This window comes from Rhinolophus sinicus, chromosome 1 (genome assembly GCF_057876585.1).
Source record: "Rhinolophus sinicus isolate RSI-liver-muscle chromosome 1, RSI-T2T, whole genome shotgun sequence".
NCBI classification, from domain to species: domain Eukaryota; kingdom Metazoa; phylum Chordata; class Mammalia; order Chiroptera; family Rhinolophidae; genus Rhinolophus; species Rhinolophus sinicus.
Window position 1 is genome coordinate 38331550 of NC_142501.1, and position 16371 is coordinate 38347920.

The window sequence follows — 16371 nt, forward strand, 5'->3', positions numbered from 1 at the left end:
TCCAGGTACCAAAATCTGTATTAGTTTCCTATGGTTGCTGTGACAGAGTATCACAAATTTCAGGGCTTAAAAAAACAGAGATTTATTATAGTTTAGGAGGCCATAAGTCCTAAGTCAATGTGTCAGCAGGGCTGCATTCCTTCTGGAGCTTCTAAGGTGAGAATCTGTTTCCTTGCCTTCTAGTAGCCACATGTACCACTTGGCCCATGGCCCCTTCCTCCATCTTCAAGGCAAGCAGTGTAGCATCTTCAGGTCAATCTCTCTGTGTCAATCTCTCCCACCCTTGTTCCCTTCCTCCCTCCCTCCAGTCTGCTTCCATTGTCACATCTTCCCTGTGATGGTCCTGCCTTCCTCTGGTGAAGGCCCTTGTGATTACATTGAGCCTACCCAGATAATGGAGGACAATCTAACCATCCCAAAATCCCTAACTTAATCACATCTGCACACTCTCCTTTATAGTACGTTTCTGGAGATTAGGACATGGATGTCTTTGGGGCGGCCATTTGGAAGGCCATACCACACTCACCAACCACATGTTATGGGCCACGCACTGGTCTATATGTGGTTGCAGAGGTAGAAACTACCGTGTTTCCCTGAAAATAAGACCTAGCTGGACAATCAACTGTAATGTGTCTTTTGGAGCAAAAATTAATATAAGACCTGGTCTTATTTTACTATAATATAGGACCGGGTCTTTATAATATGATATGATATGATGATATGATATGATATGATATGATATGATATAATTAATATAATATAATTAATATAATATATAATATAATAATACTGGGTCTTATATTAATTTTTGCTCCAAAAGACACAATAGAGCTGATTGTCCGGCTATGTCTTATTTTCGGGTAGACATGCTCTCTGCCCTCAAGAAACGTGCAATCTAGTGGGAGAGTCAGACATCAGTCCAAAACCCACACTGATAACCATACCAATAAATAACTGCAAATTGCAATTAGCACTCTGAAGGGCTTGGAGTCCTGGGGGTCGTGAAGGCCACTCTGAGACAGCAACACTAAATCTGAGGCTCGCAGGGAGATAAAGAGCCAGCTAGCTGAGGACTAGGAAGAAGACCTCTGCACAGAGGGATCAGCAAACGCAAAGACCCTGAAGCAACTTTTGGGGGATAAGGGGAAGTGGAAACAGCGGCAACCAAGTAAGGCTGCAAAGGTGAGAGGGACCAGTTTCCTTTGGAACTTCTAGAACATGGTAAGAATTTTAGGCTTTATTCAAAGCATAACAGGAAAGGGTTGAGGAGTTTTGTTAAGCAGATGACTGATGTGACCACTCTGCTCTGTGAAGAACAGATTAGGGGTGGGGGATGCGGGGAGCGAGAGGTGAGCAAAAGTAGAAATGTACATAACTAGTGGAGACAACAGTGGCTTCAACTGGGAACATGGCTGCTAAAATAGAGAACTGTACCAATGTAAGGTAGATCTTGAACCAAAAATAATCCATGGGACTTGGTTTAATGTAGTGTCATTCAAAAGTTCGGGATATGGCCATAGGTATGGGTGGCATATGAGGAATACAGCAAGTTAATGGAGATGAGAAATTAAAGGCATTGCGATGCCAGAAAGGGCATGGAACATCCATGTACCTTGAAATAATATGTGAAAACAATACGTGGAATGAAAAAGAGAGAATCATGAGCCAAGCGCTAAAATCATCAGTGGATAATGAGAGCAGTGACCAGGATGTTTTTCAACGACAGTTACAAAGAAGAGAAGTAGCACAGACTGATGGTACAAGTAGCGAAGAGGGGTTTTATAGGAGTCTGATGTAGATGTCACATTAAGCAGAGTAAAGGACTCCAGGCCCCCTCCAGCTCTGCGAGGGGAGAGTGGAGAAAACGAGCGAACTCCACTCAAGAAGACGGCAGGGAAATGACTTCAGCTAAGGGCAGGAGGAGCAGAAAACATTTAGGGAAGGTGAAAGGGGATGTGCTAATAATACTGAGTTGCAAAGGCTATTGTGGACAAATTTGCGTGGGAGGTTCTAGTGAGGGTTCAGTCAGAAGAGAAAACACAGAGTACCAGAGGAGAGTGAAGGTCATGGAAGCACTGTGAAAAGATTTTGACATGGTGAATTTAACTGGTTGCAGGTTGCCAATGTTGTGAGTTCCAATAGTTGATTCCCTGGAGGATGTTGAATACTCAGACCTCTGTGTTCACCCGTGGACAGGGAGGGAGGCGAGGCATGCTTTTACCTCATGGCCTTCTATGGTAGGAGAATGAGAGATGGAATCTAGGTCCAGAAGTCCGGGCTTGGGTGAAAGTAGACCATGTTTGTACCTAAAATGCTCTTCCTTCCTTGTTCCTCTGGCCTTCTCTCATGGCTCTGCTCAAGCATCACCTCCATCATAAAGCCTTCCCTGATTTCGCTGACTAATCTTTTTCATGTACCACTGTACCTTGTACAGAATTCTGTTATAGCACATTTTTTTACTTGATTGTGTTTGATTTTTATATATTTCTCTCCCTGAAGAGTTATTTCTCAAGAGTAAGAATAATGCTTGAATTATTTCCATTTCCCTTTTACTTAGTATAAAGCCTAGTAGTCTTGGTATGAGCTACGTAATTAAATGAAACTCGAATCAGTCAGTTTGCTGGTCAGTATTGTAATATAGAAAAGTTAGGTTTAGAGAAGAGTTTGTATACTCTTAATAGCTACTCTAAAGTTTGGTGAATGCATTATGTTTAACCTGCTTTCTTAATAGATCATTTTAAATTAGTCATAATTAAATACAATAGTCTAGAAATTTTGTCAAGATATAGATCCTTGGTCTTAACTAACTTACACTGAATTACCCAGTATTTCAGATTTTTTAAAAAAATTTTATTGGGGAATATTGGGGAACAGTGTGTTTTTCCAAGACCCATCAGCTCCAAGTCAAGTTATTGTTTTCAGTCTAATTGTGGGGGATGCAGCTCAGTTCCAAGTCAAGTCATTGTTTTCAATCTAGCTATGGAGGGAGCAGCTCACTGGCCCATGTGGGAATCAAACCGGCAACCTGGGTGTTATGAGCACTGCGCTCTAACCAACTGAGCCAACTGGCCACCTTAAAGATTTTTCTTGCTAATGGCTCTAGATTCAAGTTATTTCATCATAAGGCCTTTCCATTTCTTTTTTTTATTTCAATTTTGAATCTAATAAACTCAAGGTGTCAAAAATCAAACAATATGTAAATGTAAACAGTGAAAAGTTTCATGGAACTTTTTCTCTTATCTATATATAGAGCTTATTCCTTCTTCCCTCCACCAGTTTTTTTTTCACCTCATTCTTTTATACCTGATGAATATGTGATTTCCAATCTTTTGTTGTTGCAAACAATGCTGCAATAAAGACTCTTGTTCATATATCATTTCACACATCTACAAATAAATACAAAGCACTTCTAACTAGATTAAGCATTAACAATGATGTTGAGCTATTAAATCTATCTCAAATTATTTAGTTAAATTTATGTGGTTCCAAATGACTCCTCATTCCCATCTTCAAAGTGTTGTCCTTTTACATCAAATGGTAGACTGATGGGTTCCTGTGAATAATGTTCTAGAACATTGATCAAGAGGAAAGAATGTGCCTGGTTGACCAGCAAACACAATGTTAATGTAAGAGATAAACATGGAAATTGTTAAAGGAGCATAAACCTTATTAATGTGAATACATTATGTTCCAACCTTACTAATGTGAATACATTATGTGTACAATCCTATATCTTGTGCATATTCACTGAATTACTAACATTACTAATAGAATATTTGCTCTAATGCTACTAAAAAAATGCCAGTTTAGTTAACAACATTGTGCTTTATAAACAAGTAATGAAAACATACGTAATGTTATATGATATTTAAAAAATAAGCATAAAGACTTGTGGCAAACTATCAGTGTAGCCAAGCATAAATTGTTGATGTATATAACCAAAGAAAAGGGAAATAAGTTAATTTGCAGGAAACTTTTAAACCCTGAACATAGTAGGTAACAGAACTGTACACAGAAGACTTGAAAAGTCTTGGTCCTTAAGGTATTCAAATGGAACAGATCTGAAAGCTAGAAAAATAAATTCAAAAGAACAATCCTTCTTTGGCAGAAGTAAATGCCCAAAATGACCTAATAGATTTTTTTCTTTCAAAATTCCAGTATTCAATGAACACTGCCTCTGAGTGCCTCTTTTGTTGGATTTGTTTGTCAGTGTATGCATTAATTAGTTTGCTTAAAAACGGCATTGTTTGCAACAAAAGAAAACCATGTTAAACAGTATTGGAATTGGTTAACATTGCCAGACACATGACTTTGGTTCTATATTCTAAGTTAGTTCCTTGGGATGTGACAGGGGCCGTTTCCACTTATATATTGTCTAAGTCTGAAAACAGTAGTGATTTAGCAGACTGGCATTGCCAGGCTTGTTTCTTGTGATTTTCATGGTGTTCAGTTCATATTGCTATGTAGCATCTTTTTCTATGAACTTTCCCAGAAATGTTTACAATATAGGCTGACAGTCCACTTACAGTCTATGTAGTTTCACCACTGACATTCTATAAAAAAAGAATCAATGAGAAAGTAGCACCTATATGAGTTTGGCAATAGGCAATAAAACATATAAATATTTACTCTTCTTTGTGTTTTTATAACCCTCTGTTTTTGGGGAGTCAATTAAAGCTTTGACTCCAAACAAATCCAGATATGGAAAAATGTTATCTGCTGTTCAAAAGCAAGTGTAAAACAAAGTCAATTAATCTGTATCTAGGAAGTCTGGAAATTAGTATTTGATTTAACTTGACGAATAGTGTAAAGCACCAATATCCAGTTTCTCATTATGCTCTGCTATTTGTGATCTTAAGCAATTCTAGTAAGTTTTTTGATCTTCATTTTCCTCATCTACAAAATGGGGCTAATAATGATAGCTGCAATGCTTTCCTCATATGAATGTTCTTTGTTTTGTTTTTTAAAACTTTTATTTATTTTAAGTGTGTTTTTCCAGGACCCATCAGCTTCAAGTCAAGCAGTTGTTTCAATCCAGTTGCGGAGGGCACAGCTCATAGCGGTCCATGCGGGGATCGAACCAGCAACCTTGTTGTTAAGAGCACACCCTCTAACCAATTGAGCTAACCGGCCTCCCCTCGTGTGAATGTTTTAAGGTTACAGTTCAACAGTATGTAATTTGTATGACACTTAAAAATATAAAGCATCATTATCTTGGTAAAGCAAAGAAGTCTTTCCTCAAGCCTGGATGTCTTTTCCCTATAAACATCAGCGCTAACCTTGCAAGTATACAGAACATTCACTGACACTGAAAACCATGGAATTCCTGACTAATGCATTATGCTTCCCCATGTAGACATTATAACTCTTCCGTTTATCTTCACAGTTCAAAGAAACATTTATTGTGGTTTCAGATTTGTGAACTAACATCTAGCACTAAAATCAAAATAATGTAAGTTTGAATCTGAACCTGTAAAAAGAAAATTAAATGTACATGGCAAAATCACCATTAATACCAGGGGTGCCAAAAAAATGTATACACATTTTAAGAGCTGTTATCTTAAAATGTGTGTACATTTTTTTGGCACCCTCTATATAGTGGTGGAATGCTAACAACTGCTAAGTGATCCTGTGCAAATCCATCCTTGGCCTCATGCCCAAATTGCGTTGAGATCTTTGTTGGTCATGTAAGAGACATCTCTGGAATGTTTGGCCTAGAACATCCCAACAGGTGCTCCTTCTGTCTGGATTCATAAGGAGTCAGACATAATTTGAACTCTCTAATTATGTCCTAGGCTTCTTAGGGTTCCCTAAGGCAAATAACCAGCTAGAATCAAAATAGTAAAAACAGGAGCTGCCGGATGGCTCAGTTGGTTAGAGCGCGAGCTCTCAACAACAAGGTTGCCAGTTCAATTCCCTCATGGGATGGTGGGCTGCACCCTCTGCAACTAAAGAGTGAAAATGGTGAGTGGACTTGGAGCTGAACTGCGCCCTCCACAACTAGATTGAAGGACAACAACTTGGAGCTGCTGGCCCCTGGAGGAAAACACTGTTCCCTAATATTCCCCATTAAAAAAAAATTTTTTTTTTAAATAGTAAAAACAGTTCTCAAACTTGGGGATAGACTGTAAATGCAATTGATCAAATAGTCAGATATACATATCAAAATAAGAACTAATGAATTTGTTCTTTTTAGATGAAATATAGAATTATTGTTAATGAAACTAGCTAATTTTACAAGTATTTCACAATTTTTCAATCACAAAGAAACGTGTATTTTTCATTATGACTTCTCTGGATGATTGCTTGTAATTTCCCCCACTTTTTTTTTTTTTAACTTGTCTTTCACTTTTACTTTCTTTTTGACATTTTTTCTATATTTTTGGAGCATGATTATCTCTTTAAGATTTTCTTTCTCTCATTAATCACTGAACAAAAGTAAAATGTTTTGCAAAATAGCTTTTCTCACACACAAAAAAAGGCATGGCCTAGGTAACAATAGAGAAATGCTTATGTGATGTGCTATGCTATATTAATAAGATTATCTAATTTCTAAGTTATTTTAAGGATATAAATATTCAATTTCTAGAGGGAGTAGCATCAGCTTGTGCATTTGAGAAGGCTACTTAGAAGCATAGGTGCAATTAGCACTTGAACCTGATAGAAAAAAAATGAATTCTGCTTTGGCTTTGTATTCACCACTGATGTTGTGAATCCCAGATTAGATTTTATGATCAAAAAATGTTTGAAAATATTTGCAAAGTTATGTTTATGAATCAGAGCATCCCAAATCCTTAATTTTGAAACATTTTAAAAATCTGAGTTGCACCTCTCATTTATATCTCAGTTGATTTATATAGAATCCAATTTCAGTGGTCTTAGTTGATGGGCACTGACTCGTATTGCCAAATGGGCTGGAGGATCGGGGAAGCCCATCAGTAAGACTGTCTACCATATGTTATGTTAAATATTTAGCACATTTGGACAACTGTTAAGGGGATAAAGTTACAGCACAAAGAGTGCTCACGTTTACAACAGTAAAGTGAGCAGACCAGTCAGTTTCCTCCTGTGCTCAAAAAGAATGATAGTATCACATAGAAAGCAGAGGATGCCTGGGATTATGATGTCTATCATGGTAGGTTCCAGATTCTCACTCTGGTATGGTAACCAAATCCCCCTGGGCATAAGGCTGAACATTCCACTAGGTTTCCCCAGGATGGTATCTGTCATTTAGAGGAACTGTGGTTGCTACGCTCAAAGGGAAATAGAGAAAGCGCTTCCCTTTTTTGTCTTCCTATATCCATAAATAGGCCATTCAAAGAAGCAGACAACCTGAAACCCCAAAAGATATAACCAATCCAAACACTCAAGCTGGCCATGGTTTAGAAACAAGCCTTCATTTATGCACAGAAATAGTTTACTCATAAAACCAGGCCTCTCAGGTTAATAACACTACCATCCAGCTGTTCACTTCCCTGGTCTGTATCTTGATATTAGAAATAGGAATTAAAGGGGAGCAGCGTATGGCACCCCAAAAATATGTCTCTTTGGCATAAGGATTATCTTGGGCTAATTACTTGAGTGGCTGCAGACACAGAAGAAGCTCTGAAAACAGAGTAGAAGTTGCCTTTTCCTGAGGGAAATTTACATTTATAAGGGAAATCTCCTTGTGTAAGAGTATCTCCCTCTCGGTGCCAGGAAGAGGATAACTAAATCTCTAGAAACTCTTACCAATGGAGAAGGCTCCTACTTAAATCTGAATACCAACTTTACCCTTGTTCCCTGTGCATTGCCTGATAACCTCCTATAATTGTGCCCCTGAAATCTTTTTTTTTTTTTTTTTCTTTAGCTGAAGATATTTAAGGTGGTGGCTTAGACCATTTCAGGGTCTAAACCTCTGTTCCTGGGTGTCTCTCATGTACACAGGAGGCCTACATGTTGTTAAATTTGTTTGTTTTTCTCATGTTAATGTGTTTTCTAAAAGAGGAATCTCAGCCAAGAGCCTAGAGGGGTAGGGGCACAATTCTTCTTCCTCCCCTATAGGACCAAAAGTCCTGGCCTGAACTACGAGACAAAATCTAAAATTATGAAAACAATTGGGAGATACATCGCTACTGAAAGAAACCATAACTTGGTTTTAATCCTTAGCATCAACATCTGTAATAATCAAATGACTGTTTTCAACTTCCTTTCATAAGGTTTTAAACCCATTTCAAATAATTAGACTTCAGTTTCAATGAGCTGACAGGCAAGAAAAATTCTTGCATACAAGTGGAAAATTTTCTTAACTCTCCTTCCTTTCTCTCTTCTAAAATCAAATAAAATTATTCATTACAGAAACTCATTAATGAAATACTACCCCAAATTAAATTCTTGTCCTTTTTTCCTTCCCTGTTTCCTTTTTTCTCACCACCACATGTTCCACCAGTAGCCTGATTAACTAGCTATGCATCTCTGAGCCTTGCCTGAGGAGCCACATTTTGTGTCTGGAATAGAAACCCCTTTTCCCCTCCAGGCCTCATGTCTTGCATCCTGCAAATATACAAACAGTCCTCTACCCTTATAGCCAGTCTAAGCCCTCTCACTTTCTTCATTTATCCCTGACAATTATTTCTCTTGTTTCTGTCCCTTTAGGATATGTGTCTCTTTAAAATCTCCACCTAAATTTAGTAAAACATAATATGTGCTTACCATTTGTATACAATATATACAATATACAAGAGCACATATTATTCAATGTATGTACTGTTTTTCTTACTCAGTTGCCTATTCTGCAAGTGTCTATCTTAAAATTTAAACTCCCAGGCAAGACCATGTCTTGAAAATTTGCTGAGGACAGAGCTTATCATAGTGCCATGCGCAAATAACATTTAAAAAAAAAAAAAATGATCATGATAGCAGTAATTAGGTAAAAGGTTAAGTAGACAGATTTTTTTTTTTTTTAAATAATAAAAACAAAAAGAAACCTCACCTACTCCTTAGGTCACGCCTAGAATACAATCCTTTCTTTCCAAATCTTAGTAAAATATCGGAAAACAGAAATGAGATAACTTAAAAATATCTTCTATTTTTTTGTGTATAAAAGTTCTTTGTAAAAGGGGCAGGATTCCTTTTGAACTCATGTTAAAGCATCATGAACTTACAAAAATGCATAATCAACTATAGTTCAACATAAGATTGGGAAAAGCTGGAAAAGCAAGGCTGTTTATTCTGATAATTTTCTCCTTTTTTCTCATTAACACTACTCTCAATCAAATTGTATTTTCCAGCTGAAATTAAACAGACATCAGCAAGCCAGGAATAGAATATATAACTATAAAAGAAAAAGGATGCTAAATTTTTCACTGTGACACATTTGCATGATCTCTTTTTAATACAAAACTGTGTTTCCACTCAGTTCCTGCTTAATCTTAGTGGACATTTTAATGAAAAAGGCACCAGATACTTATTATTTCTTTTAAGTGAAAGTGTGGATAAGCACAGTTGAGAACCATACTTCATCTCCCTCCTTTGAAACTGTGAAACATGGCTTACCGTTTCCCCGAAAATAAGACCTAGCTGGACAATCAGCTCTAATGCGTCTTTTGGAGCAAAAACTAATATAAGACCCAGTCTTATTTTACTATAAGACCAGGTAATATAATATAATATAATACTGGGTCTTATATTAATTTTTGCTCCAAAAGACACATTAGAGTAGATTGTCCGGCTAGGTCTTATTCTCGGGGAAACACGGTATTTCTCCTAAAAGTTCTGATTGCACACAGGAAGGAATCCCTTCCAAAATGTTATTAGATTAGTGCAAAAGTAATTGTGGTTTAAAAGGTTAAAAATAATTGCAAAAATTGCAATTACTTTTGCACCAACCTAATAGATGGCAAGACTCTTTGCACATCCTTCACATGCCTTTTAAAAAGCTGCTCTTCGGTTTTCAAAGTCATTGCAGTTCTCCAATGTGTAAGACCAGGAAAACACAATACTCAATGTTCATTCTTAAATCTAAACCTTCAGAAGTAATAGGCAACTCAGCTAGTTATCCATGATTAGCATAAGAATAAAAGCCATTAGGCTGCTCACTCAGTTTAATAAAAGAATGACCTGAGGTTTATATGATTTTGTAACTCCTAGAAGCTGTAATTGCCACAAGAAACCAAAGAGGAGACGTCTGCTTTTAATAGTAATGAGACATTTTTACCTCCCCCTGCTAGCCTCCTCACCTAGTTCTGCACCCGCTGTCTTAATACCTACACCCAGCAGAACACCCGTCTACAGCCAGGGACACCCCCACACCTCTTCTCTAAAGTCCCCCACCTCCTATGCATCTTAGAAACTGAGAAAATCTTCTTCTTTCTTTCCAAACTACTTAACAGGCAGGGGAAGAAGCTGCCAGCAGCCTTTTATTTCCAATCACAAGTGCAGCTGTGAAAAAGCCTGATGAGGCACAGCCTGTGAGCAGAGGCTAAAAAGAACTCTGCAAAGAATGGAAGGTCCCTTCCAGTGATGATTGACAGAGACGATATTACAAACGTTTGCGTGGCCACAAACCGTGGGGGGGTCCTTCCTCCGTCCCCCTTTCTGCCAACTGTGTCTATGAGGAGTCCCAGGCTCAAAGCATACACACAGTTTTGTAAAATACAGTCAAAACCATAAGCAGTTACCTTCATTGTTCCGGCGGCTGTGGGGATAGCTGGAGCTGAGTGAAGGACAAACCCGAAGTGCCCCTGGCACTCTGTGTGTTTGGGTTGGAGGCTGCGGGAATGTCTGGGGAAGTGGCTGGGGTGGTGGCTGCTACACGTGGCGGCAGGAATGCAGACTGGCCCTCTCGCCGGGAGATGCTGGCTCTCCGGCCGATTGCATCAGCAGGAAGAGCTGTAAGAGTGTATTTCCCCCAAACCGCCCCCTGAGGGTAGTCTCTACCGGCAAGAAAATTCAGATCTCTCGCCCTACCCTGAGTCTCACCCCCACGCCCACCCCCACCGCTCACTCCTGGGACTCGTCATTTCCAGAGTAGAACACTTTGTAGTTGCCAGAACCGTTTCAGTAGGCTAACACCAAGTACTGCAACATTTAGACTTTTTATTTCTTGTTTTACAATTTTCAGGACCTTGGTTCATGCTTCTTATGTCCCATATTCCACTGTATGTGTGGTGCAGGCGGCGGTGTACTTTCCTTTTGCCTTTACGCATGTCAGACGATACACATCCTTTCAGCTTTGGTCTAGCTGCATCATTAGCAGCAAAGCTTCTGATGCGTGTTCACTGGTCTTCCCCAGGAACTATTTGAGTGTTTTCCAACCTGGGAGTCTCATCTTTCAGTAATACAACCACTGCTAGCCACAGGTGGTAGTGGAGCTAGTGTGACTGAGGAACTAAATATTTTATTTTATTTAAATTTAAATAGCCGCAGGTGGGCTGCATCGTTTATGACTTCAAATTCTTCCAGAACTTCTGGTGTAGTTCCAGATAACGGGTGGTGTGTATTGCTGAAACATCCAGCCTAAGAGAAAGCTTGTAAGAGTTTATTTGAGCCAAACTGAAGACAATAGCTGGGAAGCAAAATCTCAATGGATTGAGAAAATCCTCCAGAAAATGGCGGTTTTGCAATATATTTTATACATTAGAAACAAAGGCAGAGGGTTACATGAAATCCATTGGCGGTAGATTAAGGGTGTGGGAGAAAGAAAAGGTAGGGGGGAATCTCTGGGATTGGATAAAAAGTAAATTGGGGAGACAGATACTTCTTTTACATTGGTGGGTACAGGATAGTTAATAGTTAGCATTTTATAGCACATAGCAATGGTAATCAGGGGACAAGAACAACAATGAGGGATTCTGTAGTTTCCTGCTCTGGTGTTGTGCTCTGGGGGATCCGGAAAAAGGGATCACTTGGACATTCCAAGGGTATGTTATGTTAGATGCAAAAAAGATAATAGCTTCACTTAAGGTAAAAAATTGACCTTTGTCAAGGAAACTACAGGCCAAGGATGTGACTACTGACCATGACCTGCTTTCAGTTAGGAACTTTTATGTTCAGACCATCCTATGTGGTTAATTTTAGTCTCTGAGTTTGTATGGCTTATCCAAACTCCTGGTACAGCAATTTCTGTCAAATAAAAACATTACAGTGTGTCCTCATCCACCCTATTCACCGGATCTGGCACAGTGCGACTTCTGGCTCTTCCCCAAAGTCAAAATGAGCATCAAAGGAAAACATTTTGAATCAATTCAGGACATCGAGGCAGCCACAACAGTGCAACTAATGATACTCACGAAAGAGGACTTCCAGAACTGCTTCGGAAAGAGGCAAAAATGATAGGATAAGTGTATTCAAAGCAAGGAGGGGTATTTTGAGGTGGATTAATGGCAATGTGTCTTTTACTATAATACATTTCTTTACATTTAAACATTCCCCATATTGTTTGATCATAACTCACACATATTTACATATATGTAGTATTTTTACATATATACATGTTTATCTTTTTGCTTATAATTACTTAAAACCTTCATTTTTTTAATTTAAAGATTATTTTTGTATTATTCCTATTTTACTGATTTTGGATGTGCATCCCCTCCCTCTCCCCCCCGACCCCCGCCCCCCCACCCCCGTTTCTCAGTTGTATTTGAGAGTGGATGGAGGATTAACTCCTCAGAACTCTGTGAAGAAGCAATGCCACCCCAGCTTTTTGAACTGCCAAAGAGAGCTTTATTAAGTCAACAAAATACTTTCTCAGCTTTGAGCTGCTGAGCAGTGGGATTCAACACAGACATTCCACTTGTCTGGATTTTCCATGTTGAGACGCATGTAAGTTAGAAAAATATGTAAGTTCCATTTTTTTGTTTTGTTTTGTTTTGTTCTGTTTTGTTTTAAGGAGGGCACAGCTGACAGTGGCCCATGCGGGGATCGAACTGGAAACATTGGTGTTATTAGCACCACGCTCTAACCAACAGAGCCAACCGGCCACCCCTATCATTTTCTTTTTATTATTTCTTTTATTTATGCTTTTATTTACAGCCATATTTCTTTGAAAATAAGAGGTTTTCATCGATGTAGAACTTGGGTAGTGCTTACAGAAAATCATAAAGGAAAGTGTTATGCAGTCTCTAATTTACTTTAAAAACTTCAGTGCAGGTAGCATAATATTTTGTCCATGTCAGTTTGTTGAAGTGGTATCTCCACCTGAACTACTCTTCAGCATATGTTCCAGGGTGGTCATCTAGCACTGTATAGAAAAAGCTAGGCTGTCTGCTAGCTTCTCTCCTCCATCAATCAGGCCTTAGCATATCGGATGTTATTTAACATCCATTTTTATTGGCAAAACTAGTATCTGTATGTTTACTAAGAAGGTAGATGTTAGAACACTCATTCTCACTGGTGAAAATAATATTCTCTCTCTATAGATAGATAGGTAGGTAGATAGATAGATAGATAGATAGATAGATAGATAGATAATTTGTATATATACACAAAATTATAATATAGATAGATAGATAGATAGATAGATAGATAGATAGATAGATAGATAGATTTAGAAAGTGTTCCTAAATTATTTGTGTGTGTATGGATATATACACAAATAATTTAGGGACACTTTCCAAATCAATTCACAGTCACTGGTATGTAAGCCATCCCTAGTGATCCCTGCCTTTGTGTAATCTCTTACCAAAGTGTGGGACAGATTTAGTGACTTGATTATAGTGACTAGAACATGGCAGAAGTGATAAGATATCAGTTCCAGAATTAGGTTTAAGAAGACTGTTGCTGTTCTTGGTGTGTGTGTGTGTGTGTGTGTGTGTGTGTGTGTGCGCACGCGCATGATTCTTCTCTTTCTGTTGGATTGCTCACCCTGCGAGGCAGCCCCGCTGAGAGGCCCATGTGGCGAAGGGCTGAGTCCTGCCAATAATCATGTGAGTGATCTTGGAAGAGGAACCACCCAGCTAAGTAGTCCCAGATTCCTAACCCACAGAAACTCTGAGATCATAAATGTTTATTGATCTAGGCCTCTAAATCTTGGGGTGATTTGCTTCCCAACAATAGATAATTAATAAAAATGGATGGGTAAGACATAGAGAACCTGAGAGAAACTGCTCAGTGTCTGATACATTTTTGGCAATAACATAGCTAACACTCTGAGTGTCTATGACGTGCTAGGCAGTGTTCTATGCATGTCACATCGAGCAATTCATTTAATCCTCACTTTGATACTGTACAATCATCGCCATTTTTCAGGTAAGAAAATTGCCACAGAGAGGTTCTGTTACTTGTCCAAGAGGAAGACAAAAAGCCGGACAGCCTAGATTTTTGAGTCCCTGCTCTTCACTGCTAAGCTGCACTACTGCTCCTATTGCGGTTAATTATAGCAGGAAGAGTGAATCAAATTAGGTCAGAAGGCCATTGTAGGCAGGGGTGGAGGGGTGAATGAGCAAAGATGAGAAGTTGGAAATGCTCAGTCAAGGCTGTTTGACTTTATTAAGCATAATCCACATGAAAGAAATTACTCACCCCTCCCTCCCACTCAGAGCAACTAGCAGACTATGGGGAAAACCGCCTGTTTTAGCACACGGGCATTTTCCAAGGGAGGCAGAAAGCCCAAGTAATAGACATGACAGATATATGGCCATCACTGGTCTTTTGTGATGCTTGATGCTGTTTGTTCACATAATTAATATTTCCATCCCAAATGATTCACTTGAAAGAAATTAATTCATCAACAGATTGATCCAAGATAAAACAAAATATGTTGTGATTTTTCACAAACAAATAATGAAAGTCATTGGCTATTTTGATTTTTCTTCCTTTTTAGTGACCTCTGTGTACCTATATCTGGTATTTAAAATAGTGTAACGGAGGCAGGCACCAGGGGTCTCAACAGAGCCTCGGATACACTTCATGCTGGTCCTGTTCCTGCAGAGGACACCAAGAAATCCCTGATGTCCTACTGTGAACGCTGTCTGACCCGATTGGTGACAAAATAAAAAATAAGTCCCAAGCATCCTTTGGTTGTTGCTGATAAAAATGCTTTGTTGAGTGTCAGGACATCAAGCCCCATTTAGTTGTCCCAGCAAGGTGTGCTAGACAATGGACAAGCCAATTGTTGGAAAGAGTTTTCGTGAAGATATGTGTACTGATGTCCCCCTCCTGTAACCTAAGAGGGGCTGATATGTGTTATAGTGGTCAGGGCCATTCTGCCCTTGTGACAGTTTCACAACTGTCTGCTGACTTCAGGAGCAGAAGTTCTTGTCTAAGAAAGTTCCTCTCTTCCACAACATGACAAAGCCCACTCCATTGATTTGGGCATAGAGAGAATACCTAGGTTTTGAAAAGAGGGTTTGATTTATTGTTCAACTCCCTGTGCTAGTTACTTTGTGAGTAGTTTTATAGGAGAAAATGCCTGGTGAATAAGTGCTTCCATTTTGTATATCATAAAAACAAGAAAGTCAATGTAATGTTTTATATAACACAACCTTAACACTAATTTCTTATCTGTCAGACAGGAAACATGAAAACATGTTAGTCTTGCAGACTAAATGGGGCTCTAGTTCAAGTATTTATGAGTGCAAGTTTAGGAGGAATGAAATACCTCTTCCATTTAAAAAATACTCGTAAGTGCTTTATGTGTAATTCTGACGTGTAATGTGGAAACATGAACCACTCCAGGTTTTTTTGTTGTTGTTTTGTTTTGTTTTTCCTCCAAGTACACCAAAGGCAGATATATAAACAGAACACCAAAGTCAAATAACTCAGTTGCTGGATGCCATATGAGGCTTCCTCTTGGAAAAAGAACATAAACTTTTGGCCTTCCATGGTGACTGGAACACTACCCCATCCATTCACTGCCATGGCCCTACCCCTTGACCTTGTCATTCCCAATAGCTACAGCGCTGGCATATCTCAAATTCTGGATTCCACTCTTTGCCTGCCGTCTTCTACCCCCATTTTTTGACTCTACCGATTACTGTTGCATTGTTCCACACTTACGTTGTCTGTTTTCTCCCTACCTGGCTTAAATCCCATGTCCATAAGTAGAATCACTGCTTTGCATATAATCTCAATTCTACTAACTCCTCATGTTTCCCATCAACCTTTCTTGGATTAATCACAACCCTAGTTAACTCCAATTTTCCACTTACTCTGTCTCTGCATCTATGCAACCAAGAAAAACATGTAAACAGGCTAGCTGGTCTCACGTGAAATTTGGGACTATGAATCTCTGTGCTGTCTCTCATGCTGTCCAACAATCGAACTGTGCTTCCCCAATCCAGTCTCTCTCGCTCTCTCTCCTAGATGATTTTATACTTTCTCCTCTCTCCTCAAGTTTCCCTTTTGGTTTTGCTGAAACCATTGAAGCAACCAGAAGCAAATATTTACCCG

General features: G+C 38.9%; 1 protein-coding gene across 1 annotated transcript in view; it reads right to left on the reverse strand.

Moving 5' to 3' along the window:
* Nucleotides 1–10850, reverse strand: part of BCAT1 (branched chain amino acid transaminase 1) — a 72454-nt gene extending 61604 nt beyond the window's left edge. Inside the window, exon 1 of the mRNA XM_019737823.3 lies at nt 10659–10850. Within this exon, the coding sequence (XP_019593382.3) occupies nt 10659–10664 (6 nt within the window). The 5' untranslated portion in view covers nt 10665–10850. The remainder of the gene's footprint in view (nt 1–10658) is intronic.
* Between the last annotated feature and the right edge of the window lie 5521 nt (nt 10851–16371).